The sequence below is a fragment of the Panthera onca genome, chromosome C2, assembly GCF_046562875.1.
Source record: "Panthera onca isolate mPanOnc1 chromosome C2, mPanOnc1 haplotype 2, whole genome shotgun sequence".
In the NCBI taxonomy this organism is placed as follows: domain Eukaryota; kingdom Metazoa; phylum Chordata; class Mammalia; order Carnivora; family Felidae; genus Panthera; species Panthera onca.
Genome location: NC_138347.1, coordinates 58,489,165 through 58,506,809, shown reverse-complemented (window position 1 = coordinate 58,506,809; position 17,645 = coordinate 58,489,165). Strand labels below are relative to the sequence as shown.

At 48.2% G+C, this 17,645-nt stretch overlaps 1 protein-coding gene across 1 annotated transcript; it reads right to left on the bottom strand.

Annotated features, from left to right (window-relative positions):
- Positions 1-3,316: 3,316 nt before the first annotated feature.
- On the bottom strand, positions 3,317-17,099 carry TAGLN3 (transgelin 3). Its single transcript, XM_060640041.1, has 4 exons — positions 16,756-17,099; positions 15,438-15,612; positions 5,564-5,666; positions 3,317-3,800 (listed from the first exon to the last, which is right to left on the bottom strand). The coding sequence occupies exons 1-4, from the start codon at positions 16,933-16,935 to the stop codon at positions 3,659-3,661; spliced, it is 600 nt and encodes a 199-aa protein (XP_060496024.1). The 5' UTR covers positions 16,936-17,099; the 3' UTR covers positions 3,317-3,658.
- Between the last annotated feature and the right edge of the window lie 546 nt (positions 17,100-17,645).

Sequence of the window (17,645 nt, the reverse complement as noted above, 5' to 3'; positions counted from 1 at the left end):
GTTGGACTCCATATGTTTCTTTTCCTAACAATTTCTTGAATTTATCAATATCTATATTTTTCTTCCAAAGAGGACATTTTCCTTTTCTTTTTCTTTTCCTAAATTGTCATAGATATAATTTTTCTCTCTATTGTTTCATCCTTGTTTATTTAAACAAGAATAAAATTTTCTAATTTACATATCCTCATTTTCCATATGAAGTAGCCTTTTCCTGGTAATAATATATTTTTCTTACTGGAATACTTAATCCAATTATGTTTTCAGAGGGCTTTTGTTAAATATTTCTGCTCTACTTTTGGGCTTAAAAAATTAATTGCTATGTAGAAAATCATGTGTAATGTTTTCTTTTTCTCTTTAGCATCTTGAAAATATCACTTTATGTTGAGAAGTTCAGTGTTAATCTGATTCTTCCCCCTTACATGTAATGGGCTTTTACTCTTTAAAGGCTTTGAGAGTTTTGTATTTATTTTTAATGGCACATTTTTCACTACAATGTTTTCCGCTAAGGACTTCTATCATTTATTTTTTGGAATCCTTCTAAGTCTTTTAAAACTGAGTCCTGGGGCACCTGGGTGGCTCAGTCGGTTAAGCGTCCGACTTCGGCTCAGGTCGATATCACGGTCCGTGAGTTCGAGCCCCGCGTCGGACTCTGGGCTGATGGCTCAGAGCCTGGAGCCTGCTTCCGATTCTGTGTCTCCCTCTCTCTCTGACCCTCCCCCGTTCATGCTCTGTCTCTCTCTGTCTCAAAAATAAATAAACTTAAAAAAAAAACCAAAAAACTGAGTCCTTAGGTTTTGGTTTTGCTTTTTTTTTTCTGAGAAATTCTCAAAATCATTTCTTCAAATTTTCCCTCCCCTGTATTGATTTATTTCCTTTCCTTGTGAAGTTTCAATGATATGATTTTTCACTCCTATCACTTAATGTTTTTTTATATTTACACTTTATGTCTTTTCTTTTTAATTTTTTTTTAAACATTTATTTATTTTTGAGACAGAGAGAGACAGAGCATGAACGGGGGAGGGACAGAGAGAGAGGGAGACACAGACTCGGAAGCAGGCTCCCGACTCGGAGCCATCAGCCCAGAGCCCGACGCGGGGCTCGAACTCACGGACTGTGAGATCATGACCTGAGCAGAAGTCGGACTCTTAACCGACTGAGCCACCCAGGCACCCCTACACTTTATGTCTTTTTTACAGAATTTGTTTTGATATTCCAATTTATTAGCTTGTTCATTTTATCCTTTCCACTCCCAATCTTTATTTCATTTATATTTTTTAATGTTCCATATCACCAGTTGATTTTTCTTCATAGTGGATTATTACTTCATGTTTCCAGTATTTTCCCTTATCATTTTTAGCATATTTATTAGACTCCTTTGAAATGATTCTTCTGTCTGGTCTGCGAATTCTGCTTCATCCAGTAAGGGTGATCTACTGTGTCTTTTGATGATGGTACTTTTGTTCCTCAAGAGTCTTTCAGATAGGGTCCAGGAGCTCATGTTACCCTGAGGTTATCTGCTACCTTGATCGCAAATACAAAGTGGGTAAAGGGGCGGAAATCTCAGACCTCAGTCTGGATCGCTTCTGGCCACTTTGGGGAGATGGAAATTCTAAATTCAGGCAGGTAGTCTTTGGAATTATAAACTAGGCTCTCTCATTCTGTGTTAATTCCTAGTCAATCCCTATGACTTGAGTACACCTTCCCCCTAGGGCCTCAATTTTGTTTTTAACAGCCTCATCCCCAGGCTGTCATCATCCAATGGGACTCAGGGGTGGGATCCTGAGGGGCTGGTTGGGGTCGTGCTAAGAGGAGGAAAGGCCCAGGTGCAGATGAGGCTATCAGTGTCACCACCTGCTCCTCACTCCCAGCTGCGCTCAAACACCGCCCTAGATTTGGTGGGTTACTTCCTTCCAGCCCTGAGCTGATTTTGCTGTTTCTCAGCCTCTTCGCGTCTCTGGCGTAGCAGTGGTGGTGCCAGGGCACTGTGGGGAACGGAACGGGTGGAGCCTGAAAGCTATGCCAAACCTATCCCCCCGCTGATGGAGGCTATCTCCCGCACCCCCACTCCCAATGCCAGACAGGGACCTGACCACCTTCTATTCTCTCCAGGAATTCCTCCCAGTCTTATTTTACCCTTTTCCATCAACCCGCCTCTCTTGCTTTTGTGACAACTCTGAGGTAAAGGTTCAGCTGCCATGTTCATGTGACATCTTTCCAGGAATGGACAACTCACCAGTGGCTGTTAGAAAGTCTCTGGGGCTCCTGAAGGATACATTATATTCCTTGTGTGACTCAGGCTATCCTTTTTTTTTTTTTTTTTTAATATTAAAAGTCTTAAAGTCTTATGCTGAATCCTAATATAGAAAATAAGATCAATGATGCTCTCTCGGAAGAACAAATGGGGACCCAGGATGCTGCCTCCTAAGCAGCACTGCCCACCCCAACGGGGATCCCATAGAAATCCTTCTGGAAACCTGGAACTGCAGAGAACACGGTCTGAAAAGCCAACACCCAAACATTTAGGAGGTGGCAATATCTATAGTTTCATTTATTTTACCTTTTCTTAATAATTCATTATATGGATAAAAGGCCTCATCTCTTTTCTTACTAAATGAATCACTTTTTCTTGTTTCTACTGGTAGGAAAGAATAAGATTAAACAGTGGTCTCGAAGTTTATTGGCCTTCTTAATTTTCATATGGATGAGAGAATCTTTGGAACCTCTCCCATCTTAGCTAGATGTCTGTCTTCGGCAATATGCAGCAGTTTTACGGATTTAGACCCTGTAAGTGAGTGTAAGGGAGCAATCTACATCGCCTCTAATGCTTGGCTTATGAAGAACCATATCAACATGGACATCAGACCCAGGGTCCCGCCTGCAGGGGAAAGACTGGTACAGAAGTAACAACCGCTCTTTCCTTCGACCGTCACCCACTGTTTGATAAAACCACCCATCCAGCAAATACTTCCTGGGCCTCTATATGAGAGCCCCTTAAGAACTGGGGCTTCGGCTTGCTCATTCCGGGGTTCCCTCCCCCAGAGTCCAGCATCATAGGCACAAGGTAGGTACTTTGCCCAAGTGACTCAAAGACCTTGTTCTGGAACTCCTGGCTTTAGGCTATCAGAGTGGGCAAAACTATGTCTAAACTTCCATTTCCGTGGCTGAGACACAGAACACAACCTGATCAGGGCTTCCTCAGAGAGAGCCTATAGTTGTACACCTTCAGCTTAAGCCTCATTCCGTCTTGCTGGCCCCCTGAATGGACGGAGGCCAGCCCTGCGTGCCAAAGACCCTATGGCGAAGAATGAAGTTTACGTTTGAAGACACAAGACTAATTTGTTTATTAGGTCTGTTCTAATAAGTTGAGGAGGGGAGTTTTTGGCAAATAAATAAATAAATAAATAATCAGACAAAGGGAGACTCTTGGGCAAAAGAGGGAGCTCAGGAAGAGGAGGCGGAGTCTTTGCATAGTTCTAAATGAACACAAGGTGGCAGCAGTAGGCAACGCGGATTCTCAGCAGAAATGCAGCACTTGCAAAAACCAGAAACTGGGAGGCTTTGAGAAAGAGAAGGTCAGAAGGTGACTAACTATTTCTTTATCACAGAGACCGTGGTGTGGAACATTCGTCCTCTCTACGGGGGGGCAGGAGGCAGCATCTTACATGATCTGCCTGGGCATCCCGTACCCGGTCATGCCTGCCTGGGAGGCTCCCTTGTTGCTGCCCATCTGCAGGCCGATGACGTTCTGTCCCTGGCGAAGCTGCTCCTCTGAAAATCCTCTCCGATTCTGCTGGGCTTTCCTGGGCAGGGGAAGTGAGATGGAATAATGTCATTCTGACAGTTTTCAAGCCCTTCCCAAGACACGTAGTTAGAAAGACTCTACTGGGGTCACCAAACAGAACCCAAGGCCACCAAATAGAATAGCAGACCCTATACTGAACTATAGTACTGATAGGAACTGTGATCCTACCCTGAGCTACAGTCCTACCTTGAGCAATGGCCACCATGGGCTATGACCCTACCGTGAGCCGAGGCCCTACGCTGAGCTATAAGCCTATCATGAGCTATGGTCCTACCTTGATCTATGAGTCCCTACCTGGTCTATGGCCCCAGCCTAAGCTATGGCCCTACTCTGATCATTATTCCTATCCTGGGCTATGTTCCTACCCTGGGCTATGGTCCTATCACGAGCTCTAGCCCTACTCCAAATAGGCCCTTCCATGACACAGGAGATCTCCACTCCTTAGAACCCAGATGATTTTTCAGAATTTCCACAAAAGAGTCAGTGGCTTCCTTTCTGAAGACTTCACTCTCAGACAACTTTCCTGTCACCCTCTCTCTCAAAGTTACCTCAAGCCCTTGTGAAAATTACAGTCAGGTCTTCTTACAAAGCATGTCATAAATCCCATTCGGCCTTTCCCTGTGTAGGGCCAAGGATTAATGTTCCTGTTTTAGAGCTGTAGGACCTAGGAGTTAAGGAGGGAAATTTTCTTACTCTTACCCAGAGGTCAGCAAATTTCAGTAAAGAGCCAGGTAGTAATTAATTTTGGTTTTGTGGGTCATATAAACCACGATATGTCACTAGCAAAGCTGGGACTAAAAGCAGAGTTTCAACTGGCCAAAATCTAGATTTTCAGACAAGGTTCATTTAAAATGACACAAGGGGGTAACTTTTTATAACTGTCTAGAAAAAGAAAGCCAGTTTAGGGAAATGAAGGGTCAATTATCTGCTACAAAGTACTCTTTTGTCTCCAAGGCCCCCTGAGCTATTGGGTGGAGTTTCACCTTCCTTGCTTCCCCCACCCTTGAAAACAAGGACAAGAAAATAAATCCTTTACTGATATGACCACATAATACATTATCCAGACCATGCCACTTTTGAAAGTGAAAGAGACAGTTATTAATAAATACGCTGGGGGGGTTGCCTGGGAGGCTCAGTTGGTTAAACATCTGACTCTTGATTTTGGCTCAGTCATGATCTCACAATCTGTGGGATCAAGCCCCACATCAGGCTCTGTGCAGATAGTGTGGAGCCTGCTTGGGAGTCTCTCTCTCTCCCTTGCTCTCTGCCCCTCCCTGCTCATATGCACGTGCTCTCTCTCTCTCTCTCTCAAAATGAACAAGTAAACATTTAAAAAAAATAAAGAAATACACTGGGACAACAGGCATTAACCAGGACATATGTTCCCTTCATTAAGTTCAAGAATAAATAAGTAAGTAAGTTTACTTGAGGGCTCCTTGGATCATAACAAAACCAAGTTCAGACCTCAAGCCACCTCTGAGAAAAGTCAGTCAGTCCTGCTCAGCCTCTGGAGAAACAGCACAGCCGGAGCCGAAGGGTCCCAGTATCCAGCAGGAAACCCCCAATCCTTTCTGCCCTGGGTGGGCTGTTGACCTGAATGACAGCATCAGTCTTCCCTTGTTCTTGGGGAATCAGCTGTGGGGGCCCTGAGTGCTTTGTGTTGAAATAGCCTCTAGCGCTCCAGATGCTCTTTCTCGTAGAAATCTCCCTCCTCGGTTGCCGAGTGGAGCGTGGGGAGTGGTGGCAGGAAGGGATATTTACCTGTGAAACCAGGATGGCTCTCCCCTGTAGCAGCCATCATCCTTGGTGACTGCAACGCTGCCAAGAGCCATCAGAGTCCTCTGCACAGCCGCCATGTCCTTCCCTACAAGCCAACAAAGACATTAAAGCCAAGCATGTGTCAGGGCTAAGGAATCTGGAAGGATGGGGCTGGTCCTCTGGGAAGGAAGTTCTGATGGGAGGCTGTAGGCCGATCCCATTCAAGAGGAGGGATACCAAATATTTCTCAAAGCCCCGAAGATAACCATGGCAAAACTTCCCAGAAAAGAACAAAAAACTACCTGGCTAGTCTCTACATGACTCGCCCAGTTTCTAACTCATTCATAGTTGCCGAATGAATAAAACATTCCAAACACTTATCAGCCCAGATACAAGTAGGTCCCTGCCCTGAGCAGAGGCCCTTGCCTCTGTGGGTTCTACAGACTGTGGCAAGGGGAAATCCTGTGGGTAGGCTTGCGAGCATGGTCCGCAGAAGACGATTTTCCTCAGGACTGGGGGTAGGGGGAAAAGGAAACTGGAAAGAAGTTGCTTGGCTGGATTCAATGTGCCAAACCCCAGGTGGCTCCTCTCTTTTACTTTCTCTGGGTTAAAAGGGTCTAAAATCACCCATGTGCGTCAAATTGTATTCACTTGACGTATTCAATTGATTCAAAGGGTATTCACTTTGCTCTTTGGGCTGGAGGCGGGCAAATGAAGGCAAGCAAATCAACACAGAAAGCACTCAATGTGACACAAATGATAGGCCCTTTATTTTGTGCAGCTTGGAAAGAGCTAAATGGAAATAATAAATAGCTGCCGTGTGTGTGTGTGTGTGTGTGTGTGTGTGTGTGAGAGAGAGAGAGAGAGAGAGAGAGAGAGATGTGTGGTGTGCCCCTTCATACAGTGGGGGGGGGGGGGGGCATGCCCTGAGGAGCCCAGTGACCCTGAATCCACAGAGGAGGCAAGTGACCCTGAAAGTCAGCCTGTTCCTCTCATCCTCTCTCCTTTCCTCCCTCCCAGCTGACTGCCAGGCCTGGGGCTGGGAAAGATGCTACCTCGTGGTCAGCCCTGGATTAGACAGAGATCCGTGCACGGCACGGGATGTGGGGTGCAAAGCTCAAGGCACAGGGTTAGCAAGGAAGGCAGCGTTCAGTGGGGCGGGTAGGGTGGGGGGGTGGGTGAAGCTGCAAAAGTTAAGGGCAAATACTAAAAGGCCCTCGTTGCACTGAGCGAACCATCTGTGCTCTCTCCCCCCACCGTGCTGCTGCGGCTTGGTCACTGGGGAATACAGAATTACAGGAGAAAGGCAGATGGTAAACAAGACTGGAGTAGAACTCTAATGAAATAAACAATTCAGGTCCACAGAGGAAGTCCAGTTCAGGATGTCCATCTATTCAAAGAGGAGAGAGAGAGAGAGAGAGAGAGAGAGAGAGAGACAGAGAGAGACAGAGAGAGAAAGAAAGAAAGAAAGAAAGAAAGAAAGAAAGAAAGAAAAAGAGTAGATTCATTTTCCCTCACTTTTCTTCCCTACCCCATTAACCACAGGGCGGTTTCGGGAATCCTGAGGCCTGGCTGGGTTAGCTGATAGTTAACAGTGCTGGGTGGGGGGGAAGGAGGTGGGGGGGGGGCGTGCAGAACAGAACGGAAGTGTCTGGGCAGCAGATGGGTGGGGGAGGGCACAAGGAATCATAAGACTTAAGAGCAAACCCAGAGGTGGGTACTAGAATGACTTCTCGTAGATAAAAAGCTTTTCTGTAATTGTCACTGTGTAATGCGATCCTTTTTTTTTTTTTTTTTAAATAGAGCTGTAGTGATGATATTCTGAGGGATCACTGTGGAAAGAGATGGAGAGAGGGTTTGCTCTTAAGCAGTGATCCATTAAAGAGAACTTACAGCAAGAATTAAGCACAGGGAGGGTTGGGAAGGTTAGAGTATACCATTTAACCCTACTCTGTACAAGGGCCACACAGGAAATCGGTTTCTGGTGGTTGGAAAGCACAGGTCTAGGAAGTCCAGCATCTGGGGGAACGTGCAGCCTGACAGCCAGCAACCCAGCTACAGATATGACCCTGGAGCCCCGGGTGCAGAGGCAGGTTGTGTTAGCACAGACCCAGCCCCCTTCACAGGGAGCTAGCTGGTGTCATACACACGGCATGAAACCAGGCAGGAAGGAGGGGGAAAAGTTGGCAAGGAAAGATATATCCTGGAAGGTGGGAAAGGAAGCAATTACACGATTGGGCAGAAGAAGCTAGGGAAGGAGGCGTTATTTGACAAAAACACATTGGAAAAGTTTTCCTTAAGAAAGGTCCCAAGGCAAGAGATTTGATATAAATTATAAGCCAGATATTTTTATACATGGTATCAAACCAGTGGAATTGATATTATTCCCTCCAGTGTATGAATGGGAAAATGAATTCAGGGAGGTTAATTAACGAGCCCAGAGTCACTCAGCAAGTAAACCAGAGCCTGGCTCTAGCTCAGGTGTCTGAATGCAAAGCCCACAAACAGTCCACTAGGCCACCATCAGCCATGGGTCCCCACTGCAGGTTGGTTGTGGTGGCACATTCCTTGGTGATCAGAGATAACCTGCAGGGGTGGCAGTGGCTGTGTGAGGACCAGGCCAGAGGGAATGCACAGGGGGACAAAACTGGGTCACTGTTCTTGCGCCCCATAAGTTCAACAGTACCAACCCCAAGAGCCATAAGTCTCTGAGCGTTTTTGTCTGGAATAATTTCTCCAGGTCGCAACTCAAATAAGGTTAAAGCAAGAAGAAGAGTTGGGGCCTAGAGTCCCCCATCAGTATGCCGGTCAAGTTCATCCTGGCCAAGATTCTAAGTAACACTATGAGCAGGAATCTGCCCCTCTAACTTGTCTATCTTGCTTTCCTGGCATGTCTACTCAGCTTTCTAACAGACATCCCTCATGAACTCCAGCATGAAATGGTGAGAGGGCCTTTTTCTAGCCTCACCTCTCTTGCCAGTTCAGAAGCCCAGATCACATGCTGCTGGAGGGAAGGGACCATTTGTAGAGGCTGATTTCTATAACTGGGGGTCACATATTAAATGTCCAAAGGAGCAGTGAGGTTAAGGAAGATTTGTGAATCTTATAACCATCTGCCTAGAACATGGCCTACTTCAGAACAAGGTTTCCCAAGCCTCTTGGACTACTTATGGGATAGTGTGGGAGACATCTCTTTAAAAATATGAATTTTGAGGTCATTCCCCTTAGAGATGGATTCAGTAGGCCTGGGGAGAGGCCTGGGAGTTTATATTTGTAATAAGCTCGCCAGGTGATTTACACCATTAGGCAAGTTTGAGAAGCACGGTGGCTCTCAAACTAGACTGATTACCAGAAATACCTGAGAATGAGGGGTGCCTGGGTGGCTCAGTCGGTTAAGCATCTGACTTCTGCTCAGGTCATAATCTCATGGTTCGTGGGTTCGAGCTCAGAGCCTGGAGCCTGCTTCAGATTCCGTGTCCCCTCTCTCTCTGCCCCTCCCCAGCTCACACTCTGTCTCTCTCTCTCAAACATAAATGAACGTTAAAAAAAAAAAAAAGAAAGAAAGAAATACCTGCGAATCTTAAAAATTCTGATTCTGGAGCAATCTCCTGAGATGACTCAGATACAGCCAGATGGAGAGGCAAGCATTGTTCCACTACTTGGGTTTTCACTTGTTAAAAACATTGCGAGGTCTAGCACACGGTAAGTACTACACGCTATTCCTTAAGCAAAAACTCCTCCCTTTGGAGACATCTTGCACAAAGTCAAATGGTAAAGTCAATAATTAGAAGGGCTCTGATCCAAGCTGGGAGCCAGCTCGGAGTCCGGCAGCTTGGAATCTCTTTGCTCCCTGAAAGCTACACCCTAGATACTTTGGCAAGGCAGCTTGAAAACACTGCTCAAGGCTATTCTTCCAAGAAAAAATAAAAAAGAAAAAAAAAGAAGACTGTCCTAAAAGAAGTAGCGACTACTGGGAAGGACTGGGAATTTTCTAGATGCTGAGTCCTTGGTGGTGACCTAAAAGTGAGACCACTGGCCATAAAAAGGGAAGTGACACATGGAATCGGAGGGGCCAAATGTGCATTACCAGCTCAGCACTTTGATCAGGTGAGCTGGACTCTTCTAGCCTCCTCTTACAGGAGGGGCTGATATTTAGACTTGCAATCATAAAAAATGAGATGGTGTTGTAGCAGCCTCCCTTGTACTCAACCTGGCAAACCTTTGCTCAGACAACTGAGTGTGCCCTCTTTCCTGCATTAGCACAAAGCGGTGTTTCCCCAAGTGTGGTCTTGTACTTCAGACTACTGAATGATAACTTCCGGGGGGTGGGGCCGAGGGCTCTGCACCATAAGGCTCTCCCGCCCCCCCCAACCAGGGATTCTTATTACCCATAAAGTCTGAGCGCTATTACCATAAAGGGAGCCTGCCTGGGATTCGCTGTCTCCCTCTTTCTCTGCCCCTCCCCTGCTAGTGCTCTCTCTCACTCTCTAAATAAATAAATAAGTGGTTTTAAAAAATAAAAGTGTTTCACAGTTTACAGTCAAAACTTTTGCTTCAGAGCTACTTTGTTTTGTTATCCGTCTTGACTCATCTGTGTTACTCTTGGAATACTGGCTATTTTCATCTTTCTGGTATCATTTCTGTTTTCCTTGAGTAATAACTTAGGCACAGTCCCCAATTCTCTCCTCAAGATTGAGAAAATATTGCTACGGTCAAAGGAGAAATGTCAGAGAGTAGGTTGGGCTTGCTCTGTGAGTTTCACAAATTTTTGTCGCTTGCCTTTCTGCAGACACTCTGTTGGTTCTCAAAGCCAGGTTCCCAGACCAGCAGAAGCAGCATCACCTATGAATTGGTAAGCAATGCAAATTTCTGGGCCCTACCCCAGATTTAATACCTCAGAAACACTGGGGCTGTGTTTTCATAAACCTACCAGGCTCGAGGTTGAGAACCACGGCTGAAGGAAAAACCCGCCAAACAAAGTCACGAGCAGTGGAGGCTGTGGAGACTGCAAGCAGCAGGCACGTTATGATGACTCAAGTCACTACAGGGTACCTCACAAGACCCCCAAGTGTCTCTCGAGTTGGGTGAAATGTTTCCTTGTTCTTGCTGTTACGGAATGACACATATAGAGCCACCTCCCCAGAGAGAATATATTTGGACTGCCAGGTACTCCCCCCCCCCAATATAAACCACACTCTTCCCCGACTCCTAGTCATCAAGGAAAGGGAACAGGGGGGCAGGGCAAAACCATGTGGCCAGGATCCTTGTCAGTAGGACTCCTGAGAAAAGTAATCAGATTGGATTGATCTTTGAGTCTTGCCTGCCCTGACATTCTAGAATTCTACATGTCTAACGCTTGTTCACCATGTGGCTGTGCAAAGAAACCAAAAGGTAGTTGCTGATGGACTTATAGTATAGGGGGAAGGAAGCCAACATTTATTAGGTGTCTATTAGCCAGGCACGGTCACAGGCATTTTACACATTTAATCCTTACAAGAACCTTCCGAGGAAGGTGCTAGACTTATTTACAGAGAAGCAAACTGAGGCTCTGAGTAGCTGAGCACTGAAACAAGTTCACAAAGTTGGCATGTAGCTAAAGAGCTTCAACCCATCTATCTCACTCCAAACTCATGCTTTTTTCACTGTACCAAGATCTTCTGGGTCTGGAATTGGCAAAGCAATATATTCTGGGGAAAGATGTCAAGAGGGTAATGCCACAGGATAGAAAAAAGTCAGTAAGGTGACCCGTGACGCCGGCCCCTCCATATTGGAGGCTGGCCGATGCAGTGAAGGCACCACACGACAGACAGAGGGCGAATGCCATCCAGGCAACAACACCGGCTTCTGTATGAAGCCATTAATGAAGTCCATCTGTTCCAAGGCAGAATATGTGCCTTTCCAGCCTTGCTCCCGCCACCCTCATTTTCAATTTGTCCTAAAAAGGGACAGGGCAATGACTGTAGTAATGTTTACCTTGCCACCGTATATTATGCTCTACGGTTGCCAGACACTTTGCTAAGCAACTTCTAATGCATCATCCCCTTTAATCCCCATGTCAACCCTGTGAAATAGCTGAGAAAATCCAAGCTTAAAAAAGTTAATTGATAAGTGGTGGAACAGAGATGTGAACCAGGCAGTCTTAGAAATCTGTGTTGTACCACCTTCCAGGGTAAGTTTTCTTTGAGTCTTTCTGACCAGCACACCCCCTAGTTCTCCCGTGTTCTCTCTCATTCTCTGTCTCTCTCACACACAAACACACATACTTCCTTTTCCTGCTCCTCCCTCGTCTCCTTCTCACTTTCCCTCCACAGAAAAGACACTGACGTCTAAGCTCCGGTATGCTCTCCTGAGTCATGGGCAGCTGAGACAGCCCCACTCCCACCCCCTCCCGGCACCCTCCACAAATCCAGAAGGAACCTGCCAGCATCCACCTGCCCTCATGCAAGAGAAAGACTTCTTTAGTCCTCTCCCAGGGCTCTAAGCGGCCCCAGCTTCCTCCCCAGCCCTGAAAGGGATTGCTCACCCAGCTTCCTCCCAGAGGAACTTCAGTAGCTCTGTCTCTAATATCCTTTGGTTGGGTTGTTTTCTGGGCCGTTGTTCAGGCCTGGGGTTCCTTTTTAAATTTTTTTTTTTTTTTTTTTTAACGTTTATTTATTTTTGAGACAGAGAGAGACAGAGCATGAACTGGGGAGGGTCAGAGAGAGGGAGACACAGAATCTGAAACAGGCTCCAGGCTCTGAGCTGTCAGCACAGAGCCCGACGCGGGGCTCGAACCCACGGACCGCGAGATCATGACCTGAGCCGAAGTCGGACGCTTAACCGACTGAACCACCCAGGCGCCCCTGGGGTTCCTTTTTAAAGCCCAGGACCTTTATTCTGGTTGCTCCTAAGTCCATTCCAAACATCTCAGTGTGCATCGAACAGGGGTTTCAGGATAATGGGTCCATTTGGGGCCCCTGCCTGTCTAACTGAAGCCTAAATGGGAGGGCATCTTGCAAGCCTGGCCTCCTGCAGCTTCATTTGTCTGTAACCTCAGAGCAACATGGAGTCACTGGGCAGCCGTGGGCAAGCAGAACCCTATTGGGAAGATGCCAAGCGGGGGAGATGGGGGGCAGGGGGCAGAGAGCTGTTGAGCATAAAGTGCCTGCAGAGGAGGAAGAGAAGTGCCCAAGCGAGAAGGGCTGGACCCACAGCAGCCACAGCCACCACACCCCCAGTGCGTGGCATCAGGAGGGAATGGGAATAAACGGAAAACCACTGTCGGAGCAGTGGGGGGGATGCGGCATGAAGCCAAGCAAATGGCCAGCTTGATAGCTGTGTGAGTAGACATGGGCACCCTCACGCTGACACATGCCGACCCTGCCTTGCAGCATCCCTTTGATTCAGGCTTGCTCATGCCCAGACACGAGCGACAACTGGCTCTGGCAGGAAGCACCCAGCCTCTCTCACTCAGTACCCTGGGTCTCACCCTGGCCTTGCTCAAGGCCAAGCCCGCCCCTCCCTTCTCTGCCCAAACAACCCACTTTCCTACCTCTTGCTCCATTGTATGGTAACCAGCTCTGGCTTGAGCCTCAGTCAGTGATCCAGAGGCCCCCTCCCTTAGAATGACTCTTCCAGAACCTCAGTCCTCCCATGAAGGGGCCCACGGGAGGCCGTGGACACTCCCAGGCATCTGCTTTGTTAGTGTCAGTCATGGCTACCTATACCCGGTCAGCCACCCTTGGAGTGAATCCCCTTCCTTTTTTCCTTTAAAGCTTCATCCTTTTTGCCCTGGCTCCGTGTCTGCCTGGTTTCCTTTTTCTAGGAGAATTAACCTGGTTTGGAGCCCACCTGTCCACGACCCTACCTTAGGCGACCACAGTCTCATTCATGCTTCTTGACCTCCCTCTCCCTTAAGAAGTATGAACACACAGGGCTGGGACAGGTGGTGTAGACCTCCCCCTGCTCTGTTAATCAGGGACCATGGCTCCCTACACCCCTCCTCGTCACTGCCAGCACCTCCGGGATGTCAAGTTTACCTGCGTGATCTCTGATAAAAGTGGAAAGGCAAGTAAAACATCGTCAGTCGCGTAAAGACAGAGAAGCAAGCTCGGGGTCCACATCTCCTACAGACTTCCCAGTTTCCTTCTCTTCCTACATACTTCCTGCACTTGGTGGGTGGCTCACCCTTCTATTCACATGAACTCCTAATACAGGGGCTCCACCCTTCTGTCCCACACAGTCCTGACTCCTCCTCCTCCTTCTCTTCTTCATCCTCCTGTTATGACTCACCAGCACACTCATGGTGCAGGTGCAGGAAACAGCCTCCTGGTCAAAGCATGACAGGGCAGACTAGTTGAGGCCCTATTTTCTGGCCTCAGAGAGTTCAAGTTTGAGCCCTGGCTCTGCTAATTACAGGCCATACGATGCGTACAAGTACTCATGGACAAGCTTCAGCTTCATCCTCTTTGAAATGGGAAAATTAACAACACCTCATAGAACTGGAGGAGAATTAATTGGCATTACACAGTAAAGTACTTGTTCCACACCTACGGTACAGGGAAATATCAATAGGCAGGGGCTCTCTTTATTAGCTGGGAAAATCATCATCGTTTTGGTCTAAAGAGCAGAAACCAAGTCTCAACTGTGACATTCACGAGATTTGGAAGTGAGTAGCCAAGAAGTCCAATGGCCTGGCCTGAAGGTCTGGATATCTGACTTTCTAAGTAATGGCAAAACACAGGTTATGTGACGGGTGTCTTGGGATTTTAACAACTCACGTGTGAGAGAAACAGGAAATACCAGCTCTCTGCCTGACACAGAGGGGGTGTAAGGGTTAAGGAGGCAATTGTTTCTTTAGAAGTTGTTTCGTAGGATGGTCCTCTGCTAGAAATCTGTTTCATCCATCATCTAAATACCTCTTAAAATACCATGTCTCCCGATCACAGGAAAGTTACCCCCTTCTCACTATCAGGGGGGCCATTTGGGTCACTGCCCTGGGCATCCTATTGGGCGCACCACTGCTAACAGCCAGGGACTGAGCATGAGCGAGCAGAGCCTACCCGGAAGGCCTGCTTGAACTGTTCCATAGCTCCAGTGCCTGGCCAGCCTGGCGTGGAACCGTTGCACGGATGGGCACACACATTCGGGCCCAGGGGAACACTAAGCACTATGACCACAGGTCCCAACTTCTTGGGCCGTGTCTCCATTCACACCATTTCCCCCAGTAATGGTGGACTGTCAAATACGTCCAGAAATGTGATTTGACTTTTATGCCTCATAAGACTTATGCCTCACAAGTCAATTCACAAATGTGAAAGAAAAAAAAAAATCACGTTTCACACTTTCTGAGCAGAATATATATCTGGAAGGGATAGTCACCAAGCCCTCAGATAATAGTTTCGTAAAAGGTTGGGGTGCTCTTGATTTCTCAGACTGAATGACAGACCGCACCAGGCGGCTTTGTCTACGAGCCCTGTTGCTGCCGGTGAGTCAGAAGCACGCTCACCACCCCCCCCCCCTTCTCTTCCAGTAGCTACCATTTGTTCAGAAAGAGTACGTTGTGGGAGGGGTAACAGGAATGAAAGGCATCCATGTAACCATTTTAGATTTCTCTCCATGGAGGCTTCTGTTTACGTGCTGGTTTGCTGAGGTCCCCCGCCATGTCCCCAGGGTGCGCCTTCCCTCAGAGGAGGGTAGCCTTGTCAATAGAATATCACAAAGCTGTAAGCTAACAGTGCCCCGGGGTCACAGCGGATAACCCCCATTCCACCCCCACCCTCCACCCCCACAGGGGCACACACAGGCATAAGGAAGAACACCGTGAACAGGTTTCCCAAAGAGATAGCCAAAGTGGAGGGGGAGGGGGAATAACCCCAAAGGCATGAGGGCTGTTTACCTTCCCATAGATCCACCGTCTGAAAAATGTCAGTGGTCCTGACACCGTAGATTTCTGCAGCTTTTAGGAACTGGGAGATTTGCTCCATCTGCTTAAAAGCCATCTTTGATTCTGAGATCTTGGGAATGGGCTCCTGTCCCGGTGGGTATAAACTGTTTATCAGCTTGCACAGGACCTGAAGAGAGAAAGGGGAGACAAAATCAATGTTTCCCTTTGTATTTATCCATCATTAATGCAAAGTGAGTCCTAGGCCTAAAGCGTACAGTTTCCGGGTTTGGGCAGAGGCAAGTCTTGCGCCCCAGGAAGGCACGGCTCAGGGCTGGGTGGCCAGGTTCCCACGCCAAACCCCAGACACCCAGGTGGCCTCACTCCCAGGACTGCTCCTGGCTACAGTGGGTCCTGCATCCTGGGAACCCCCTTCCCTGCTGGCTCCTCCCTTCCTTTCTCTGGGGGAGGGAAAGAATGTTTACAAATAGGGAACAATGTGTGATGATGAGCCCGTGATTTCCAGACTTTCAATGGAAGGAGGAGAGGTCAAATAATAGAATCGAATATTATTTCTTCTCTCAAAGGGCAGATCAGAATCAGCCTTCAATAACTCAACCCATATGTGCCAATGAGGTATAAAAGAGGTGAACCGGGTACCCTCCTCCTAGATGCTTGTAACCCAAGTCCTGGGCGACCCAACAGAAACGTAGGATAGCTGTTATGTAACAGTAAATCACAGCCTGCGGGGAAAAGATGGGCTTGTTCGAATCAGCAGTCTCCAACCCCCAAACGCACGAGAGCATCTGGTCAGAAAAGCAGTTACCAAGTAAGGATTCCCTTCGGTTTCTTGAGAACCCATGCATTCAAGACATCCAGCACCCCAGGCAGCATGGCTTGGGGAAGGATGGGAAGGTGGTTAGTCTCTCTGACCCTTTCTTTTGTTGTACTTTGTAACTAATCCATTCCGCAGGGGGGAGGAATAATTACTCCCCCCACCCCACGGGCTGATGGACCAAAAGTCTGGAGAAATCTAAGGGAAATCCTTAACTGATTATTCCCACTGGAGAAAGCAAAAAGGGCTTTTAATTTGGCAACAACTCCCAAGGAAGCTGCCATGTCTCAGCTGGGTGGAGAGTCCTTAAGCTAGGAAGGGAATTGTGCGGGGAGCGCAGACCTTCCACCCCGAAGAAATAAAGGCATTTCCATTCCCACCCCGTGAGACACAGAGTTTGGCAGCCGCAGCTCCACCTGCAGCCTCCTGTTAGAAGAGAAAGTCCTGGAGGGGTTCCCAGCCCACTGCCCTGGCCACCAAGATCGCAGCCGGCCTTACCGTCCCGTCCATTAACCATTTCTGAAAATGGGCCCTGCCCGGGGGCGGGTGCTCTATGTCCTCGGCGCACTGCAGGATGATCCAGTCCACCAGCTTGTTCTCCAGGTCCGCATCGTACTTCTGCTCGATCTTCTCCTGCACCTCTCGGCTTAAGCCATAGCTCGGGCCCCTGTTAGCCATCTCTGGAAGAGAAGAGAGGACACGCGCGGCATCCACACAATAGCAGCAGCGGCCCGGCTCCCTGCGAACGGGGGCTGGGACGTGGCTGGGCGGCCTGGCCCAGCAGCAGCAAAGCGGGCAGAAAGCCGGGCGTGGTTTAAATCAAGGAGCCAATGAAGCCACTGGGGTTTCACCTACCAACGCGAAGGGAAAGCGCAGCCACGCGCCAGTGACTCTAGAATAAAGCCCCTGCTGGTCCAGGGGGGCTGGAACGCCCCTCTCGGTCCCGCCTATCGATGGGATGAGATGAGGTGATGTACAAGGACTCACAATCAAGGCTGAAACCCCAGGCAGCAAGGGGGCTGGGTGGTGGTCGTGGCGTCCCCTCTCTAGAAGCACTTTGCAGAGACGGGGATCCTGAAATGGGAGAGAGCAGGTAATTAACAGGAAGGAAGGAAGGCCGCCTTGACGTTCAGTTGCTGATGCTGCATGGCGCCTGGAAGAATGGTACACTGATTCGATTTTCTTCTAGCTGAGGAGGGTCAAACCGGGGCCGTTGCTAAGAGCCCTCCAAAAAGCCAGCCCTCTCGTATGTCAGTCAATCCCGCCCACCTCCCTCCCGCTGAGAGCTTCTTTCTGGCTGCACAATTCTTTCCCCTCCTCTGGGGGAGACAGCCGATTGTATACAAGGCCGAGCACAGCTGCACAAGGCCTGGGGCCTAGGGGAGGGT